This window comes from Schistosoma mansoni, chromosome 3, assembly GCF_000237925.1.
Source record: "Schistosoma mansoni strain Puerto Rico chromosome 3, complete genome".
Classification (NCBI taxonomy): Eukaryota; Metazoa; Platyhelminthes; class Trematoda; order Strigeidida; family Schistosomatidae; genus Schistosoma; species Schistosoma mansoni.
In genome coordinates this window covers 25,718,001-25,741,640 of record NC_031497.1, presented here as the reverse complement: position 1 = coordinate 25,741,640, position 23,640 = coordinate 25,718,001, and the positions used below count along the sequence as shown (strand labels likewise).

Sequence of the window (23,640 nt, the reverse complement as noted above, 5' to 3'; positions counted from 1 at the left end):
GATCGCCGTATTACTGTGCGAATATTTGATAATGAACTAGATGTGAGGAAATCGTATATGTATATGATTACAGGAAACGATGAGGCAAGTGAATAGAATGGCTTCTAAATACTTCCAGTGATGTTTTAGTCGGTGAAAATGGCGATTTAATAATTGTACTGCCATTATATTCGGTTCATTCCTGTCGGTGGATAGAGGTTGACAGTCTTGTCGAATATTTTACGTTCACTTGGTCTTTATTTGGTAACTCTGATAACTAACTGTTTATAAACCTGCTTTGCATATTTATCATTAAATGATTAAGTCAACTTCAGGAATTAACTAATTAACCATTCGTTGAATAAACACTGATTTTCGTCATGTATATACGTATGTGTGGAATAATTGCCTTATGTACAAATAAGCTGTTTATACGACAAGTTAACGTTGATAAATTTGCTTAGAAAATCTAGTTCATCAGTATTGAAAATTCAGGATATGCAAATGACCAATAGTATTTACTGGACATCTTCACTAGGTGGATGGGGAATGAATAAAATCTATACCGCTTTAAGATTTGTTATATCCTAGTGAAGTACGGGTAACTTCCGGGACCTACTAGTGGACTATTATTCTCTCTCTGTCTATATATTCTTATCGTTTAACTATGGAGTAATTAGATTATGTATATCTATATTCATCTTATTATAAGCTTCATTTTGACCTATGAGTTATTATTATACGATTTACTGTCCCTAAATTATATTCAGTTTATTGATTATTATCTCCCACGTTCACAGTCACATTTGGCTTGATCTTGTATAAATATTATTTTCTATTTTATGGTGTGATGCGGTCTATCTGTCTGGTATATAGACCGAGTATGCTTGAAACAAATGATTCGCATAGCAGAAGCTGTAATTGGTGTTCTGGACTCAATTGGAAGGGCTAGGCGGACAAAGGACCAATAAGGACACTAGACTGCTCATACCAGTTGAACGTCATTGATTTGGCACAATGTTAAGATTAGACAAGTCGTATTCCGATTGGTGGATAAATCAGGTGATAAAAGCCGAACATAAAATCGTAACGAATTGGCATACGGCCCTTTCTTAAAATCATAACAACGTTAAATGTTCATACACTTAAACATTCAACTGATCGGAATCTTAAATTTTTCTATCTAAACTACAATATGTCGAGTATCATTAGTACAAACCCATATCTGTCTTGTTGAATTATTGGTAGAAGAAAAACAGGTAAATCCAGCTGATGAGTTCGAAATAGGATGAAACGCACATCCTGGGTTCTACTGATACCTACCAAACAATCTTTGCTTATAATGCTCGCGAATTAAGGCAATCCGTACAGGATGCACATATATCAATAATAGACTGATAAATTGCAATCCTAAACATCAATAGAAAGATTTAAACAACCAATACCAAATGAATTTGAAGAAAAAACCACTTTTTTAAAAAAATCTAAGGTTTCTTTTATATATATTCTTGTTAAAATATGCTTACAATCTTCATCCTCTCCTCTACACCTCCCCCACTCAAAATCGTTTGCAATGGCGAAGGTGCATTCACTCTTTTTGTTCTGCCAAATTTTAATCTTCTGAATTCCCCGTCCTTTTTCTCTTTCCAAATTTATTTCACTACATTATACTCCTTCAATAACATCTTCAAACCCTAATCTTTCACATTACTGCTTATACGCTTACTACTTCTACTACTATGGGATTTGAATCGACAACTTCATCTCTGTGCTAATGTGGTATAGCAACTCGAACTGATGTACGTACGTACGTACGATGTTTTACGTTGTGACTGACTGACTGACTACACCTCACCCTCCCTCTTCAAAATACATAAATTAACAAGCAATCATAATAAGAGATAATAATTTTGGATAAGATTTTGTTTATTATTTTTTTTACAGTTTTAACACATACATCAATTCATTCAATGTAATTAATTTATGATTTAAAATACAAATAAATAAGTAAATTTCCTCTGATTTGAATCTTCATCTATTCTGTTGTCTTTACATGATTTTTATTTAAGTTAATTATTTTTACTACTTATATTATTTATTAGTAGTATGAAATTGAACACGTAATATTATTAGTTACAATAAAATATGTTTACAGTATATTTTGTATTTGTAATAAATGGTTAATTTAACCATATTCTTAATCATTTAATGATGAAGGAGAAGAAGAAGAAAACAAAAATAAATACAAACTTGATAACGGATAATTAGTAGCTAGTAGTATTTCATTTTTGAACAAAAAAATTGTGGAAAAGTAAAAAAAAAAAAGAAAAAAACGAAAAGATGAAAGTGAAGTCATAATCGGAAGTAGTAGTAGTAGTAGTAATAGTAATAGTAGTAGTAGTAGTAATAGTAGTAGTAGTAATAGTAATAGTAGTAGTAGTAATAGTAGTGGTAGTCGTAGTAGTAGTAGCAGTAGGAGTAGTAGTAGTAGTAGTAGTAATAGTAATAGTAGTAGTAGTAGTAGTAGTAATAGTAGTAGTAGTAATAGTAATAGTAGTAGTAGTAATAGTAGTAGTAGTCGTAGTAGTAGTAGCAGTAGGAGTAGTAGAAATGATACTTATACTTAGTAAGAAAAGAAAAGAAAAATAAATCTGACCAATACCAGAATGTAATTCAATTTTTCTTTACTTTAAGAAATGCATAAAATCTGACAAGAACTTTTGGTATATATGTGTATGTATATGTATATACTACAGAATAAAGGTTTTTCCTTTCTTGTTCCTTTTTTTTCATACAATCTTGATACAACGTTTACATTATTGTCGTTGTCGCTATGGTTACTCAACGTTTCATGGATAGGGGGGGTTAGATAAGGGGAAAGATAAGACATTAATCCGTTAGTCTAATGTTTATTATATGAAGAAAAGAAAAGACCATTCATCTGGATTATATATATAAAAATGTATATTGGAGTTTAACAAATTGCTTTCATACAATTTGAATATACTCTTATTATGCTAATATCACAAATTAGTATATGTATATATAGATTATATAAGTTTGTTCACTCTGCTCTTGTAGGCAATCTACTTATGAGTAGTATATATATATGTATATTTATAAAAGGGTAATTCTGTTCATTGAATATAGTTCATCATTTAATCATCTTATTAACAAAGTTCATTTCTTCCATGCTTGATTAAAACGATTTCTAATTTTTGATAAATTACCTGATGAATTCATAATATTACTAGCTGGTAATGGTTTTGTTGTTGTTGTTGTAGTATTTATACTACTGTTCATATTACTGAAATGAGTAGTATCAATGTTAGTAGTAATAGCAATAGTAGTAGTCGTTATTGTTGTTTCATTTGATATCACATTTTGTTTAATATCTGTGGAAACTTTATATGAACTAAGATTTTTGACATTTGATCTTATTAATGATCTATTTGGTGTGGTATGGGTTTCAAATGTGCTGAGATTAGATGGCTCAAGTGTATTCAACACTTGATTTGGACGAGGTATTTCTAATAAAGGTGATAATGGACTTTTTGATGTTATATTATGATCTATTTGATTTGTACTATTTAGATTGTTTGATATTTCATTCGATGTTATGTTCAGTGATCGGTTTGATGAAGTTTGATGATCTTGTATGATATGATCTGAGATTAATGGCTTATTAGTAGTTAAGGGAACTTCTATACTCAATTCATTGGTTAATTGATCTTTATCTGATGAAGTTGGTGAAGAATGTGAATCAGTTATACTAGATGTATCTAATTTAATTAAAAGACCAGTAGCTTGACTAGATTCTTTTGCTTGTTTTATCCATTCATTTGATTCATTTAATAATAATGTCATTAATTCAGTTTGTCCTGTTAATAAACGTAGATTCCAGGTGACATTATCAGCTACACGTGACATACGTCGCCAATATATTGAGGTACCAGTAGTAGTTGTTTTATTACGATTATCTGAATTATCTTCACTAATGTGTGAAGTAACACGTCGGCTAATTTCTGATGTTAAACTACCAAAACGTGTTTCATTTCCATGAGATATTGAACTCCTCAATGATGTAGTGGCTGCTGTCGCTGATGATGTCAATTTTGAAATGGCAGTAGCATGAGATGATGGAGCTTTTAAACCTTCTAGAAAAGTTGTATATGCATCTAAGGCAGTTCTTTGAGTTTGTTGTAGCTAGAAGTGATGTAATAAAGGAAAATTATGGAAAATATTCAGTTGAAGAAAGCATTTATTAATATTATTATAACATAAACCACCAGTTGCATAGTTTACCTTCCAGCATTTATACATAAATCAGTCTTAAAACAATATGGTATGAAGTAGTAGTTCCGATACTTACTAGAAATAATCAGAGTTGTTTTAATGCTGATTAATTCTCTACTAGACCTGATGATCTTCAATCCGATCCTCGGTAAACTCATAGGTACTCCTTGCTGAGTAGTCCCGTACTGAAACGAAATAGCTGTATATTGTTCCCTGATATTTAATAATATCTTTGTGGTGTGGGTTACTGATATCCACATAAGTAGTATATAAACATGGTCGGGCATTCAATGTATTTCAGTAGATCGATAAAGAAAGAACGGGAACGGAATCCAATCGGTATGGAAATGCATGAACAATAAAATCAGAGACGATGAACTGATATTTGAAGAAGTAATGGTCAACATTGAGACAATTGATTGATAGTTTGCAAATTAACTATTTACTGTATGGTTCTCATATTTTAGTGAGATGTTCCGTAATTTTGTGCTTAAATACATCCAATTGTCCACACTCGTCTTCTTCTTCACCTCATCTCGACTGAAATTAGTTTGTGTCCAGTACGACCTACAAACTGTTGCATTTATCATTTACATTGGGAATTCAGTAAAGTTAAAATATGAAGCATTAGATATCTCAGTAGTTTAGAAACCAAGTACCTGCCTCAAGGCCTGAATGTCCTATACTTGATCACTGGTGAGATCGTAGATATAGATTACTGAAGAGGCCCAATTTATGCCGAAATCACTACCTAGTTCTTCTTGAATTTTCTAATCACTTCTCTAGCAGATCACACTTTATACTAGAAACTAAGTTTAATAAATACTAGTTACAATTAAGTACACAAAAATAACATACTTTTACTCGAAGATATGGTCCTTGTTTAATCAGTGTTTTACATGATTCAATAAGCTAAAACAGAAGAGAAATAAAAGATGTTTGAAACAAAGATCAACTATACAAAGTAAATTTATTTTATTTATTTGAACACATAAATATTGGTACAAAGGGGCACCAGATATATATGCGCCACACAAATCTCATTTGATTTGTGTGAGAGCTGTGATACTGCTCAGGTGCCCAAATCGAAGCAGGTGGTTTTCTTAGGGGCCACACCCCGAGCCTTTGACCTAACGGTCTGATCCGCAAGGCAGTGGAGCAGCGTGAGGAGATGCATTCCCATGGTAGCCGGTGGCCAAAAATAGGTTCATACGCCATTTATTCCCTCAGGATACTGGAGCCCATGTGCACCATTGGTTTTGAATCAGGGTTTTTCAACTCCCCTAGGTGAACTTTGCGTGTCCACCAACCCGGTTAAAGCGCCAGACATTCGCTTTTCGTCCTCTCAATTTCGTAAACAACAGTAATGCCACGAGAAGGCAGTGAGTAGGACTTACGTGACAGTGGCTATATATTCGCGTGGCCGTGTGAGAGCATTTTGAGAGGGAGAACGGACTCTCCTCACACTCGGCCGTATCAGGGCATTTGGGAGCATACAAAGTAAATAATCGAAAAGGTAAATATTTTGTCCGTTTAGTGTCCAATTACATTGAGTTCAATTTCCAAGTGTTCTCTTCATATGTACTTTTAGGCAGTAACTATAAACAAAATGAATTGGAATGGTTGTAAATAACCAGTAGCCGTATCTATACAAAGTATTTGTATCACGGACTGATTTCAATTATGGAAAAGTTAGAAGTCTAGAAATAACGAATAGTTGTTTAGTTCTAGTATGGGACTCTTTAACACTATCCAACTAATATCCTACGAAAGACCTTTGGATTTCATGACATGCACCTAAACTTCATACTATTAAGGAAGTATCCAGTAGCTTATATGTTTAACTTCAAAACGATTCACAACATTGTGTAACTATCTTTCAACATCTGTTGGTAAGTTCACTGGATATTATCCGTCTTTCATTAGAGAAATCAGCAATGCAAGTTGAATATTGAGTAATTTTCAATGCTGTTTATAAACTGTCAATGAAGTTATTCTAATATGTTTATCAGAAAAAAGTATTTTAAAGGGATTTATGTATGTGGAAACGCGATGAGTAACAACGATCAGTAAATTTCTAAAAGACAGTATAAATCACAAGGGGGTTTGTGGAGATTTTAGTGATTTTATATAGTTAAGATCAGTGGTCTATCGGTTAAGTGCTCTGGTGCGAGACTGGTGGGTCATGGGTTCGAATCTCGCGAGGCGAGGTCGTGGATGCGCACTGCTGAGGAGTCTCACAATAGGACAAAACGGCCATCCAGTGCTTCCAGGTATTCCATGGTGGTCTAGCTTCAATTGACTCATGATCTAAATTAATATAAAAAAGACAGTATAAAGTTATGGTTTTTCACAGCTTTTTTCTTTTAAATATAGACGTGATTTCAGTAAATTTACATCTTGAACTCAACATGTAACACGGATAACATTACAGTAATTGTGATAGGAACTTTTTTGATTGGCTATGTAATTCTGGTTCTGAATTTTCAATAGGATACAGGAAAATTGGGCTACCAATGTAATAGACTGATATGAACTGTCATATCACGGTCTGGCTTTGCCTAAACGACCAATAAAAACCGAAAAGAATTGACACTTCGATTATAATCAGAAGGGGTTTTGTGGAAATTTAGCATTTTCATAGTTGAAAGCGTGAGTCAATTGAAGCTAGACCACCAGGGGAAACCTGGAAGCACTGGACGGTTCAGTGGTCTATCGGTTAAGTGCTCTGGCTCGAGACTGGTAGGTCATAGGTTCGAATCTCGAGAGGCGAGGTCGTCGATGCGCACTGCTGAGGAGTCTCGTAGTAGGACGAAACGGCCGTCCAGTACTTCCAGGTTTTCCCTGGTGGTCTAGCTTCAATTGACTCTCGCTTTCAACTTCTATTATAGACAATTGGTGATTAGAAACTTCAAATGCAATAATTTGATTTGTTCTAAAAACAATATCTTAGCCTGCTTCCTAATAAGGCGAAGGTTTCTTAATTTTAAACTCTGATTCATTCTGGTTTATTGTTCAAACGGCTGTTAGATTTTTGTAACCATCTCGTGCTGGAAAACTTCCGTTCATGACATGTGACTACTTATTTTACTTGAAAGTAGTGTGATTTTCTTATAAGCTCTCACTACACTAGGAAACACAGTAAAAGAATTCCAATATTTACTATGTAATGTCTACGTATTTTTTCTTGAATTATCAAAGATAGCAAACACCCTTATGTACTCAAAATCAGGAACGATGAAGTCAGCAATTGAACATGTATTCTCTAGGAAACTACAATTCATGAATGGATGGCCATATTTTCCTTGACCTAAGTCAGTTTACCAATATGACTTGGCTAATAATCCAATATTATCTATGAGGATCCACTATCAATCCAGACTTGTTTGGCTTTATAGGTCATGTCATACAAGAGTTTTTGTCATGTAATCAAAGTGAATAATAATAATCAATTAGCTTCAGATCTTTAACTACATGGTCAATAACTTAAAGTCCTATTGGAAAGACGTAAGTCATGTCGTCAACTAGATCGTGACTGTCGTTGAGTTTTCAGGCTACTGATATTTAATGATATCCGTCATTTTTGGCGTAGGTGAAATATCCGTCTAGCAACCAAAGGACGGGTTTACTATGCAGCAGTTTGTTCCGTCCTACTTTATGGCAGTGAAACACGGTCGGTAAGAGTAGAGGATATTCGTAGGCTACTAGTATTCGATCATAGGTGTCTTCGAAGCATTGCTCGTATATCCTGGGACCACCGGGTAAGTAATGCAGTTGTTAGGAAACGGGTACTAGGTAAGGATGGCAAATCGATTGATGAAGTAGTGAAACTTCATCAGTTGAGATGGCTAGGACACGTGTTACGTATGCCCAACCACCGACTGCCTTGACGTGCAATCTTTTACGGTGTAGGAGTAGGTTGGAAGAAAGCTAGGGGCGCCCAGACCAAAATGTGGCACAAATCCATGAAGTCACTGAAAATTGGACTGAGCCACGCTGGTAGGTGTAGACTACCTGGTTGGGATTCGCAAGATGATAGCAATCGATGGTTAGAGACCTTGAATGGCATGGCTCAAAATCGTTTGCAATGGAGAAGGTGCTTCCATCCTTTGTGTTCTACCAAATTCTAATCTTCTGAATTCTTCATGTCTCTATCTTTTGTCTCTTTCCAAATTTATTTTACTGAATTATACTCCTTCAATAACATCTTCAAACCCTAATCTTTCGGATTACTGCTTATACTCTTATTACTTCGACCACTATGGGATCTGAATGGACAACTGGATCTCTGTGCTAATGTGGTATGGCAACTCGAACTGATGCACGTACGTACGAAGTTCTACGTTGTGACTGACTGATATCCATATTATATTACGAGTAAACTTGAGTCGAGAAATTGCGTGAGCCATGCCATTTTAATTCGTCCTAATTGTACCATATAAATAATTGGAGGTAAAGGCATGGAAAAGAATATCATGCATGTTCGTAGGTTTATAATTCCATTAAACATCCCTATTATTTTCATAAAAAACACCCAATCAAATACTTTTGTTATTTATGGAGTTTAAAATGCGGTACATTTTGGCATTTAATAGATTAAAAGTAACTTACATTTTCAAACTCACTGACCGCTTTTTTCAATTTATCCAAACGTCCAACGGAAAAAGAAGAAATACTACTACTACTTGAATGAATACTTGGTCGTCTTGCTATGTTATTTGTTGAAACAGTTGGTGAATGTTCTTGTACACTATGAGTACTACTATTGCCATTACCATGACAACCCATAACATCAATTGACAAAGCTGATGCTGAATCTTCATCAATTGATTTTGAACTACTTTTTAAGCGTCTATTTAAAAATAGTCGAGGAGAAAGAATTAATGAAGGTGAACGATGCAATCCAGGTGAAGGAGAAAAACGTAATGAAGAATTTCGGGTTAATGATGATCCAAGTGTACCATGATGAGATATTGGATCACCGAGTGTACTTAAACTTGGATAACCACTTAGCCCAGATCCAGAGAATGAATTTTGTATCTCTAAATGAGGCATTTCATCTTCTGGTCGAATATGCATACGTACAGGCCACATATCTGGTGATCCGAACGATGTTGCAATACGTGTAGACAACGCTCGAATACATTGATTCATGGATAATGGTGTTGATGTTTCACCACACAATCGCCTAAAATTATCGAAACTAGAGAGTACAGATGTTCGAAGTTCACATACTTGACGTAATGTTGTTGCAGTCGCCTAAAATTAAGAAGAAATCAGCGATAAACATACTCAAATGTTAATGAAATATTTCAAAGTTAGTAAACATAGATTGTGGCTATCAGTGGAATAAACCACCCCCGTTTCATCATATCTGAGATTCGTCAGCTGGATGTACCTGCATACCAGTGTTGATATTTATACTCAGATTTGAAGTCAGTACATAATGCTTTAAACGGAAACTATGTACCTACTAAGCTATTAAATGTAAGAGCTACTAACATTTTCAGAGGGAAAACATAAAACCTTAAAAATTCATTTCATACAATTTGTTCTCGTAATAAATTTGAGCACAGAAAAAGTTGATTTTTGATGTCATTACAAATAGCCTTATATATGTTTTGAACGAGTTAGTAGCTCACTTGAATCAATAGATTAATGAATAGAATGTCGTGATTTAGAGTTAAAGTTAACGAATTCAAGTTTCCGTGTGAACAACCAGTCTAGGGTCCAGGTTGATCCAACTGACGCGTCTCATATATGGTGAAACTAACGTGATGAATCCCATTTCTAACCACAACACAAGTGTACTAAAAAATTTAGTTAAAAATCAATATCGCGAAACCCATACTGGAAGCATATATACCAATGTAGACTGATCAGTCGGGGCCTTTGATATAAATGATCAGAAGGTGGCGACGAAACAAGCATTTTGCCGTCGAGGAGGTATAAAACTGATGTACCCTAAGTTTTAACCAAAAATTTTTGTAGCTTTTCTCTTTGTGTTTAATGGATAGATTAGTAGTTTAAAATCTGTGGGTGGTGATAACTGTAGTTACAGTTTTTAATATTGTGACAAACATAATGAAACTGAAACAGTGTGTAGCTCAAGACTTAATTCTTTATCACAATGTTCCCTGTCCAATCCAGATGATTTGAAATAGTTGACTGAGACTTTTAAAGCCAATGTTTGTGCTAGTTATTAATTAGTAAAAAGATATGTCCTCCTTCTTGAGAGTAATCACAAAGAACTCGTTAATTACTTCTCTGACAGTGATATAGGCTTCAGTTACATAGGGAACATAAGTTTCCTCAGGTTTTTATGCACACCATACAGATAAACAATAAGTAACGTAACATTTAGATCCAGGACTTTCTGTTGATTGCTTTCAAACGCCTAAAAGTGACATTTTAGTTTGTATTTATCAGTTTAATTGATCTCTCAACAACAGCGGGCAATGAGGTATGTTTTTAATGAATTTGAAATGTTATTAAGTTGACTAATAAATATACTTCTTCTCATGGTCATTAGCGTTAATCCTGGTTCCAGTACTCTCAAAGATAACTCTTTCTGACAACTAACTCCATCTGTAGCCCCTCCGGCGGTTACTGACGATCCCAAGCCCTGATAAAAGAGGAGGGTTGGGCATGAGATTAACGACCCCACCCCATAGAAAACTAACTCGCTAAAAAACGCTAACCAGAGAAAATAATTCAAACCAAATAATTCTTTCTGACAACTAGTAAACGTTCATTGATATCGATATATCAATCAAAAAAACTTATTAGGAAGACAGAAAACAAATTTAGTTGATGAAAAGTATATTTACCTTGAATATTTCATCAAATGTGGAGACACCGACTTTTTTCAGTTGTAATTGTTGACGATTACGTGAACGCCATCTATGAAGTAGGCCAGTATTTGTTTCCTGTTTGGTTAAAAAAAGAAGAATAACATCCAAGGTTTTGGATTTGTTTATAATTCTGTTATGAGTTTATTAAGTGCAAATGATTTTTATTGGTGACAACACATTAAAAGTAATTCATTACTAGTTGGAATTCGCAGATGACCTAGCCCTCCTCTCTCATACACACGAACAAATACAGACAAGGACAACAAATGTAGCAGCAACCTCTGCATCAATAGATCTCAACATACACAAAAGAAAAAACAAGATTCTCAAATACAACACGGAGAACACCAACCCAATCACACTTGATGGTGAAACTCTGGAAGATGTGGAAACATTCACGTAGCTGGGAAGCATCATTAATAAACAAGGAGGATCGGATGCAGATGTAAAGGTGAGGATTGGCAAAGCAAGGGCAGCATTTCCACAATTGAAAAATATATGGAACTCAAACACAACTGTCAACTAAATTCAAAGTGAGAATCCTCAATACGAACGTCAAGACAGTCAGTTTTACTGTATGGGGCTGAAACGTGGAGAACTACTACATCCATCGTCAAGAAGGTACAAGTACTTATAAACAGCTGTTTACGCAAAATACTCAACATTCACTGGCCGGATACTATCAGCAACAGCCTTATGTGGGAGAGGACAAACCAGCTTCCAGCTGAAGAGGAAATTAGGAAAAGACGTTGGAAGTAGATAGGACATACATTGAGAAAATCACCAATGTGCATTACAAGGCAATCCTTAACTTGGAATCCGGAAGGGAAGAGGAAAAGAGGAAGGCCAAAGAACACATTACGCCGGGAAATAGAAGCAGATATGAAAAGGATGAATGTTAACTGGAAAGAACTGGAAAGGAAGGCCCAGGACAGGGTTGGATGGAGAATGGTGGTGAGCGGCCTATGCTCCTCGAAGAGGGGTGACAGGCGTAAGTAAGTACCAGTTGTCAAATTCATTTGTTCTACTGATAAAACTCAGTGGATTTAGGACTTAAATCAAGGGTTTATACTGATAATACACGAATCAGAAACAAATATAATTGCTACTCCTAGAACCATAAACTTTGCTGAGTCACGGAATATTAGCAGAAAAAAATATGCCATATGACTTGAAGGTAATAAATTCTTATGGAAAAATATTACTACTTATATACATTAATGAGTAATATAAAATCAAAACGAAAAGATGATAATGGTTTGTTGAATAATAGAATGAATTGTCTGTTAAGGTTGAGTTTATGTCGTATTTAGCAGCATGAAACAAAATCTGGAGTAGAAAATTGTCGAAGATACTGATAAATAACCTAAAATATTGATTCTTATTTCCACTGTTTCCTATTGATTATACAAAATGAAAATTGGAATAGTGATTATGTAATTAATCCATTGAACGTCGACTACTAAGTTTCAGTTAAAAACATCCGATCTATCTACTTTCATTTAGTCATTTGGAAATAGAAATCACCAAAGTTACTGTAATGGAATGTCGAATGAATAAATTTTGGCTTGAGCACGCGGGACTCGAACCCAAGACCTTTGATCTCTTGTAATAAAGAATCCTGTACTAGGAAAAAACGGCCATCCAGTACTTCTAGGTTTTTAATTGTGGTCTAAAATTGATCGGTTCTGAGATTTGTCATGATAGTTTCATCTTTCTATATTAATATGATATGACAATTTGAAACGTAGCACATATGTACCAGGTTCTATGTTGCTGATAATTAACTAGAACTCCTCGTTAAATGTAATGAATCATATGTGTTCCGTTGCTTTCTTCCTTTCAGTTACTTACGAACTAATAAATTTAATTAATTATAATTAGATTCACTTGATATTGTTTATTTGGATCTTCCCATTGATATTCAGGACTGCAATTGATCAGTCTCTTATTGACATATGTGCATACTCTGTGGATCGCCCCTGTTATTGCATTAAGTCACAAGCATTGTAATCGAAAATGGATGGCAGCCATTAGTGGAATCCAGGATATGCGTTCCATCCTATGTAGCTACATTCAGCTGACGAGTCCCGAATCGGATGAAACGAGCGTCCTGGATTCCACTGTTAGTCACTATCCATCTTTGTTTATAATTATAATTAGATTTTATTAAGTTCAACTCAAATTTGTCTTTAAGAAGAAAAGAATGGCAATGCTTGATGAATTTATTGTAAATTCTATATACACTGACGTTCTGACTTGTTTAGTTAATTCTGAGCAGATTTGATGTAGACATTAAAGGATGTTAAACTAAACAAGTAGTTTAAAACATTCTATGATTTGTGAAGATTAACCGATTTCAAAGAATATTCTACATTACAAACGAAATCTAGATTGAGAATTCTTGAAACATATGAGGCAGCAAACAGCTATTGGTAGCCCCCATCAATGTCTACTTACAATACAACCATGCTACAAACTCATAGTCTAAGAGTCGCACCGTAAACACATTATCTTCAAAATACTGAGGAGCTAAGTAACGGATTCCCGTTTCCAACTTCAGTCAATTTGTGACATTATGTGACGATCAACCAAGTTCTAATAAGATGTTGCGACGGATATAGTTTAATCATTTCTGAGTCCATATGAATACTATCAATGGAAACATCATGACTGGATCGAATCTGGAACTATAGATTAATAGATTCTAACTGCATGGTTTAAATATGACATACAACTCATGAAATCTGAAGGTTATGAGTACTATCCACAACCGATATGTCACTTGCTGGTTTACTTTGGTTGTCTGGGCAAAATCAGACAGTGATATAAACTATTTTATAGAGTTGAGTCGGTTAAGTGCTCTGGCGCGAGACTGGTAGGTCCTGAGTTCGAATCTCGCGAGTGCGGGATCGTGAATGCGCACCGCTGAGGAGTCCCATAATAGGAAGAAACGGACGTCCAGTGCTTCCAAGTTTTCGATGGTGGTCTAGCTTCAATTGACTCATGATCTCAAGTCTATAAAATTACTAAAATCTCCACCAAAGCCCTTCTGATATAAACTACTTTCTAATTTAAAAAGTAAATATAACATATTCATTCATCCATCTTTTAGAAGTTCTTATGAAACATAGCTAACTACCAAAATAAAACACAGTCCACCATCTCACAGTATGCACATAGATTATCGTATTCATCTCGCTCCCACAATAAAGTATGAAAATTTATCTATTTCGTTCATCAATTTAATTTTGTTTATAAAAAATTCTACTGACTTGTTTCTTCTTTTGAAGTTTTGAACACGGATTCCCTATCTTCAACATTATGTTATTTTTTATCTGGTTTGCATCACAAATAGATTTTAGGGAGATAATCATTGAAAACCAGGAAGCATAAAATAAATGTTTCATCACAGGAATGTCGGGATTGAAGGCAATCTATTGATGTGGATAAAAGACTTCCTAGTTGGGCGTCATCAAAGAGTACAGGTAAACTTCAAGTTGTCTAGCTGGAAAACTGTGCTTAGTGGAGTCTCCCAGGGTACAGTTTTGAGGCCAGTGTTATTCCTCTTGTATGTAAATGACCTCCCTCGTCTATTATCGTCATCAGTCTTGCTCTATGCTGACGATGTCAAGATATGGAGAGCGATACAAAGTAAGGGTGATAGCTTAGAACTCCAAAACGACCTGGAGAAATTATCTGAATGGTTCCAAACCTGGCAATTGCCGATAAATACTTCCAAGTGTATTGTGATGCATATTGGCCATCAAGGTACAGTTACATACACGATGAATAACACTGAGCTACATATTGTCCAGACACACAATGACCATCATTTCCAGGACTAACACAGGCCATCAAACCTCCTGTCCTTTCCAAACTGAACTGAACTGAACTGATCCATTATCCCACGGAGGGTTGAACCTAAAATCTTCAAACCTGGTCTCAAACGCTTAGTCTTTAGATAGCTAAGTTAACAAACTACGATTTAAATTTGTAACCTTAGTCGACTTGCGATACTAAGAGAATGTATCCCATTGTTAGTGGTAGGTAACTACCTCATACACTACATGCTTCGATTCCAGCGGTCACGGATTCTCATTGGTGCTTTTTATTATGTTATTTTTCATCGCTATATAAAGCTGAGTGTGGTTTGTTCAAATCCAGTAGGTAGCATTGATTCGTTCGAGATTCCACGTAAGACTCTCTGATGAGTGTCAGCCAGAACAAAATCTAGATCTAGAGTCTTGTAGTTGGTGGATAATGTCTTATGGATTTCGAGTCATAAAATATACACAGTAAATAGTCTGACTATTTCTGTGCTCTGATTGGACAGGCTAGAACCGGAGTCAGGTAAGACAATCAGGGTACTTAGTGTTACGAATGTTACATTTATTTCAAAGCAGTATATAACAAATATCCAGAGCTTTTAGCTTATCAATAGTTATTAAACTATGTTCAAGAATGTAATAAATCCTCACAAATCACACAATTAAACCAACTATATCTAGCCGACTCCGAGGACAGAGTAGGTTGGAGAATGCTGGTCGGCGGCCTATGCTCATTGGGAGTAACAGGCGAAATTAAGTAGTAAGTAATATGCAGCCAACTATCTTCTTTTTGTTCATTTCATTAGATAGAAAGTATCAATCGAAATAGTAATGATAATAACAAGTTTTTTTCTTACCCCATGTGAATTATCTGTTCTAGTTGTGATAGTAATGTGTACAAATAAAGTAGCAAGTGGAATCGGCTCACCAGTGTCACTTCGTAAACGGACATGTCGAAAACCTAAAACAGTGAAATTTAGTCGTAATAATTTTGTATATGAGAAGTTAAAAGAAAAAAAAGAGTAAACTTATTCGGATACTTTACACAGTATCTGGTTTATGTGTGTGTGTATTTGTCTCAACAACTATTTAGCAAGTACTGATGTTTCACTATGATCAGGTACATTCTACCCAACTAATTTTTTTGAAAATGAAATTAACGTAGTACTGTAATTGAAGTTTGTTGTTCATTCAACTTCGCTAAAAAACAAGTAAGAAAGTGTATTGGCAATCCATAAACTAACTAGTACAGGATGATGTATTTATTTATTTATTTAAACACATAAATATTGATACAAGGGGGCACTAGATACTTATGCACCACACAAATCTCATTTGACTTGTGTGAGGGCTGGGATACTGACCGGGTGCCCAAACTGAAGCAAGTGGTCTTCTTAGGGAGCCACACCCGGAGACTTTGACTTAAAAGTCTGATCCACAAGGCAATGGAGCATCGTAAGGAGATGCAGTCCCATGGTAGCCGGTGACCAACGATTGATTCATAGGCCATTTGTTTCCTCAGGATACTGGAGCCCATGTGCACCATTGGTTTGGAATCGTGGTTTTCGATCACTTTATGGAAATGTTGCTTTTTATATTAAAATCCTTGGAGATGGTCTTCAGTATCATATGTGATCTACTATGTAAAGAATTTCAAGGACTTGATTACATTCAATTCTCAATATTAAGCGACCAGATAGTCACGTTGAAATTCGCTAAGAAATATTGCATTCACATTTCCGGGTTCAAGAATGAATCTTCATGATGTTTTCAAGATTTCAAATTGTTCGAACTCAAGTTAACCTCAAGGACTATCCTATTTCAGAAGAAGTTTTGTAGAGATTTCAGTATTTTCATAGTTGAAATCATAAGTAAATTGAAGCTAGACCATCATGGGAAACCTGGAAGCACTGGACGGCCGTTTCGTCCTATTATAGGAGTCATCAGCAGCGCGCATCCACGATCCCGCACTCGCGAGACTCGAACTCAGGACCTACCAGTCTCGTGCCAGAGCACTTAACCGATAGACCACTGAGACGGCATCCAACGGTGTTAATGTCTAACTTCAACCAATCCACGAAGTAGCTCGATCTCTATAAAACTAATTTGATTAGACGAGAAACTTCAGAAGCATAAACGTATGTAATGAGATTGAATTACATTCGAGAAAGTGAACATCTTCGTCACCTGGATATACAAGAATACTATCTAGCAATGAAACAGTATGATATATTAGGAATGGTGTCGATTAATAAAGGCAACCATTCAGATTTATTTGACTGGGAAAACTCTAAAATAGATGAAACTTTGAGAAATTCACAAACTGTTCAAGAATGTGACATTCAAATCAACATAAAAGTTTAGAAGCCAACGTATTAATACCTATTCAATATATCAGTTTATATGGCAGGGGTCAATTAATCAAATGGTCAGAAATGAACTAAGCAAGACAGTTAACAAGAAGAATAAATAAAAACAAAAAATCCTATCAAGACAAACAACTACAAACTAGGTGATCAAAATTAGTCGATTTAAAATTTCCTAGAATAACTGCAAATTTTCATTCTACATGAAGTAGAGGCTAATAATTTGTTCAGAAGGTCAATCATGCAACTTTCTGCTCTCCTCACCAAAGTATTTAACTTGGTTACGAATCCCTGAAGAAGTTCAGACAAGTTAGCCTGAAGGAACTTTTGGAATTATTTAAATTTCAATCACTGAGACTATTTCAAATATAATTTTTTCCACATATAATGACTTCTCTATACTCGGCGGCCAATTATTGTCAAACTATTCGTTCTAACCTTGACGAATATTCGTATAATCTAATTAATAGTTTAAATATAATGAATTCGTATGTTACTTGTTATCAATAATATATAAGCTGAATGAGTTGGAATGCAACTGATATGTTAGCAAAGTTGGATAGTGGCTAGTAATGGAGTCGAGAATGCGCGTTTCGTCCTATTTGGGGCTCGTCAGCTGAATGTACCTGCATCTTAGAGTTGATGTTCATTCTGGGACAAGTAAACAACACCAAGTGAATGTAACTAATATGTGTTCAATCAACTACAAATAAACATACATTATCTAAATAAATCCTTTTATGGTATAATTCTCTTCTCTAATATTATAAACAAAAACACTAATATACTTAGTATTGTTTGTTTGAACCTTCCCATTGATGTTTTTAGGACTGCAATTGGTCAGTCTCTAATTGACATATGTGCATACTATGCGTATTGCCTCGATATAGCCTTTAATTCACAAGCATGGTAAGCAAAGATGGATAGTGGATAGCAGTGGAAAACACTAATATTTACATAAGATAATGATAAAGATAATTAAAGAATAGAAAATCTGATTACTATTCACATGTTTATTGATAAGAGAAAGAATTTTCAGTAATCTATGAGAATCTGACGTGATAGGAGAATGAAGGAATAGTAAAAGTAGAAATCTATAGTTATAGGAATAGTTTTTTATCTCTAAGGCATAAGAAATAATCATCATGGTTAATAATGAAAATAATTATTAAATAAATAAATAATCAGAAGGGGTTTCGTGGAGATTTAGGTAATTTTATAGTTGAAGGTGTAAGTAAATTGAAGCTAGACTACCATGGAAAACCTGGAAGAACTGGATTGCTGTTTCGTCCTATCGTGGAACTCCTCGGCAGTGCGCATCCACGTGCGCAAGGCTGATAAGTCCTGAGTTCGAATCTCGTGACATTAGATCGTGGATGCGTACTGCTGAGGAGTCCCACTATAGCACGAAACGCTCGTCCAGTGCTTCCAGGTTTTGGATGGTGGTCTAGCTTCAATTGACTCATGATTTCAACTATAAATAAATAGAAAAAATCCTTACACATTAAAATATAGAATGAGATAAAAGAATAAAGAAAATGGTCAATGATATTTGGCTTTATTATATATATATATTCCAATGAGTGGGAGACAAAATCCGACTCACACGTCCTCATCGTGCCTCCAGGATCATGGCAATCATCCCATATACTAACGTGAGCGGTAATGTGGGTGGTGGAGATCGGCCTAATCAACCACTCTACGTATACCCGCAAACGATTACGAATGCTACAAAGAGTCAATACATAACTATCGAGGGTTCAAAAAGATAGTAAAAATGAGTCTGCCCAAGAGATAAAAAAATCGAATGAGAGTGTTATGTAATGGTTTTGCGCAAGCAGTGCAAAAACAGCTAACCCGCTCCGGTAGTTGCGCTGTGCTTCGATGTAGCACTCTTCTCCAGAAGGGCCTACTAGGCTTTACCATGTTCCTATGGCTGGAAGGGAGATATTTCAATGAGTAGAAAAATTGTATTTCTGATGTTTCGTCACTTTATGTAAGCTACCTCTTCAGATTGGTGGGTTATATAAAGTCATGAAACATCAATAATACAATTTTTCTACTCATTGGTCAGTTTATTTGAAACTATCTAATTTAACCTTGATATTGATATCAATTTGGCTTTATATTATTTGCTTTTCATTAAAATTAATTTTTACATTGCTTGGTTGCTTTTGTAGTAATAATCAGTGTCTTTTTTTTACCTAATCCATAAAAATGAGTATAATTTGTTAGGTGGTTGGAGATAATTAGCAGGAAAGCGTAAATCTAGGTTTCGTGCTAGTTGATGCGTGTCAGAAAGGTAATATCTACAATCTTATAGGAGTTGATGGTTCCTGTGGTATATGAACATGGTGCATCTAACTTGACAGCGTGATATGTTACCAGTGAGTTATTCTGGCTGCGGCTAATATTTGGTTTCCTTTGTTCAAGTGTTAGGTATTTCTACAGGTAATCAACAGTGAAGTCATAGAACAGAGTAATCTAGTGGCTAGCACTCAGTAACAAGATGTATTCTATGAATCCTATGAAATTGGAACCAACATGGCATGAAACTAAGGTTCAAGTTGTCATATTGATCAATTTTAACATCTTAACAACAGAAAAGAAAACATCATGATATCAAGTCATTTGACGTAATAAGAAGGCCACAACGTGGTTGTTGAAGTTCGATTAGCGCTCAAGATTAGATGGTGTGATATTGATTACTAAAAAATGATGAGTTAGTAAAGTGATCTCAGGTTGATAGTTGGTCAAACATGACCAAAATAGTTCATTATATGTGTTGGACTATTGCAGGGACTCGACTCTCTAAGTCAGCATCAATTCTATCAAGATTGCATGTACAAAATGCAGAGGAGAAGTGATAAGCATTAATGGTAGCTGAAGATTAACTAAAAATCAAATAGAAATAATTAACTGTCCTTCCCTAGTGTCCAACTTTTCAGGAGTACTTATCTAAAACTCTATGAAAAATTAAATCCACTAACGTGAAAGTATTTTGGCTGCTGGTAAAAGATAATCCTCCGAAAGCATCTGCTTGGTTTTGGCAATATTTCTGCAACTAACATAACTCTGTTATCATAATCTTATGAAAATATTCATAAATATAGTTTACAATGTGAGAATTGGAAAAATTCTTCAATTACCTGTAAGTAAACAATCAAATGGCACTGTATTCTGCCCGATAAAATCATCACCAATTGCATGATCATCTAATACGACAAAGCGTACTAATGCCAGACTACCTAGCTGTACACAAAATTCAAAAGTATCTTCAAATATTGCATTATAACCGGATGCACTACCAGCTGGTGCAGTGACAGTACGTTGTTCAGCACAATCTACTGGAATACCATGAATTTCTACCACAACATATGGTTCAATTGTATCCCCTTTTGAAACTGATCCCCTCGGTTTAGGTAGTTGCTGTGCACTGACAATTTTCAACCGAAGTACCTAGATAAAATATTTCAGTGTAACTGAAAATAATATTTTATTATTACATTTCAAATTACTTGTAATAATTAGCTCAATCTGCAGGTGGACTTTGTCATGACTTAGAACTGAAAATCAGGGGTCACAGTAAATAGCTGTTACCTCCTATAATGTGATTGCTCAGCAGTATGTACGGATGACCCCATCAAATAACGAAAGCAGTGTCTTCTTATCATATGGCGAGGGCTTAAATTTCAGACTAGTGAGTTGAAATCGAATAGTCAACCTTTTCAAACCTGAGTCAATCCACGGTATCGTATGCCAATCATTCAATGGCGTCGGTGATAATCTTTATACTTCTAAATAATGGCTCAATGACGGTAAAGAATCCGTCCCAGAATGTCGAGGATCGATTTTTTTGCAAACTTCGAGTGACCAAATAGTTATGGTTTAGAGAACTTGTGGAAGTCTAGTTAATTCATAGTTGTTTATCAAGGCTTGAGATCAGTTGGAGTATCTGGAGATCCTGAGTTATTTTCCTAAAGAAATTGTGGGTGCTCACCAATGCAAAGTCATATTATGGGACAATATAGTTAATATGTGCTCTCTGGTATCCCTACTGAGACTAATTAGTGACGTTCATAATCTACAAATTACAGTAATCTATTAAAATCGCTCATTAAAGATTTCATCATTCCTTCTTCATTTAATAGAATAATGGATTGCCTACAAAATACGGTATTCTGTGATCATCTTTTGTTTTGAATGAATTTTGATCGTTTTTACTTTCATGTTTAGTATTTTCTGCACATATTTATCATTCCATTACATAAAGTAACTATCCTTCTTGATCACTAGTTCACTCACTAGAAAGGAGGAGGAACTGTGTGTCAATCATCATAGGTTAAGCGTTCTTGAGCGAAACTGAAGGTTCTGGTTTCGAAACCTGCTTGCAGGATTGTGGATGTTCACTGATACGCAGTCCCATACTAAAACGAAACGATCGTCTAATTCTTCCAGGTTTTCAAACTTTGATCAGTTCGAGAATTCAATGCAATTCAATAGTCTCCTTCATAACGCTTCACTGATATTTGGTTTGCATAAGTTATAATCACCTGGTTATACAATTCACATCAATCTAGCTAATCAGTTATGTATCCTTAACACAATCATACTATTTCCTTTCAGTATAAATGATTCAGTTATCAAATTTCAACTGAATAGGCGAGACTATAATTTATGGACGACCTTTGAACAAATCTTGAGTGACCTTGAGAAACATTAGCCAATCAGTAAACAGTCAGCATATAGTAAAAATATATTATACAAAACTAAAGAATTAAAGTGGATACACTTCTTTTATATGATCCAAAAACTTGTCATGGTTAGAAAGAGCTTCAAAGGTTCTAAAATCGTAATGCATTAGGTAAATGAACTCATCCGTATGGCTCCATAATAGTTGGTCTGTGGAGCCATGATAAGGTCACAAAAACTCTCTCGACCTCCACCACATAGCTTCAATATTGTTTGCGTACTCCGGTTGTGTAAATTTATCATTTTTATTACGCATATATCTCTACATTACTCATACCACTGAACAGCCGAAGATTCAATGACATCTGCGATTATTGCGGCCAATTTTACTGGTGCTTTTGTTATACAGTTCGCGGCAATTATTATAATTTACCTTAGTCTCAATCTGGATCGAGCGAAAAAAGGGTTGCTATTCTAACAAAAGTCTTCCTTCAAAATATGTTAAATCGAAGGACAACATCACGGTAGTCTGCACAAGGTCTATAAGTCATTTGATCACTGCAATTTCAAATAAAGCAACTCCTTAGTAGTCCCATTTATTGTAAACGCTTAATTGTCAAGTCTTATCTAAAATTCTCTGTGAACCGATCGTACATGAGCATCAAGTACTGAAATCGTCGTCGTGACCTTGAAATCCCTTAGACTCTTCTGATTGGCTCGTCCATACATTATATTCTCGCCCATTTCAAGATTATATATTTCATTAATCCAATCATTATAACAATCAAAGTAATCAAAGTAAATCAATCTATTTATTACCTGTGGTGTAGTATCTGGTGGTCTTTCAGTAATATTTAATAAATTTGATTTATATGGTGTAAAAAATGATGAATATTGACGATATAAATTAGGTTTTAATACATAACCACAAGCACCATTACGTGCAAAAAATCCAGTAGCTAAATCCATAATTAAACCAGCTGTTTGATAATTTAATGTTACAATTTGTCCACCCCATGCCCATATATCTAATGGATTTAAATTACTACTATCAGCTCTTGATGGACTAGGACATATTTGTATTAATGAATTTCTTGTTAATTGTACTAAATCCCCAGCACCAGTACCAATAGCACGTGATGCTTCTGATTCTGACATAATAATGATATAATATGGATGTAAATGTATATGATCTTGATGATAATGTTTATTAGTAGTATTGTTGTTATGAGTAGTATTATTCATACTATTATTAATAGTTCTATTAGTAATACTATTAATAGTTGTATTTCTTTTATCTTTTAAATTAGAATTATTATATAAATCTAATTTAGCTTTAGATTGATATTGAAAATTTTTCATTATCATTGTAGGATGATTCGTTTCTGTTTGTGTACCACCGACTATAACAACTGGTGATGTTGAGGAATTATGTGTATTATTATATGAATGATCAAGTTTTAGATCGCTTTTTATTCCTCGAGTTGATGATGACGATGTTATTGTTGAGAGTGATGACATTTTACGATTCATATTAAGTGATGATATATTAGCTGAAATTGAAAAGACGAAGAAAGAAAGGAGAACAGTATATCAAAAACAAAAAGAACAAAAGAAATGGAA

General features: G+C 34.8%; 1 protein-coding gene across 1 annotated transcript; it reads right to left on the bottom strand.

The window, feature by feature from the left end:
* Positions 1-3,159: 3,159 nt before the first annotated feature.
* Positions 3,160-23,175, bottom strand: Smp_100010 (phospholipase C-like protein 2, plc-L2; the record flags this gene model as incomplete). Its single annotated transcript, XM_018799778.1, has 8 exons — positions 3,160-3,209; positions 3,933-4,185; positions 5,134-5,187; positions 8,887-9,534; positions 11,106-11,204; positions 15,817-15,920; positions 20,475-20,784; positions 22,837-23,175. 8 exons carry the CDS (start codon positions 23,173-23,175, stop codon positions 3,160-3,162), a joined length of 1,857 nt encoding a protein of 618 aa, XP_018651533.1.
* Positions 23,176-23,640: the final 465 nt, after the last annotated feature.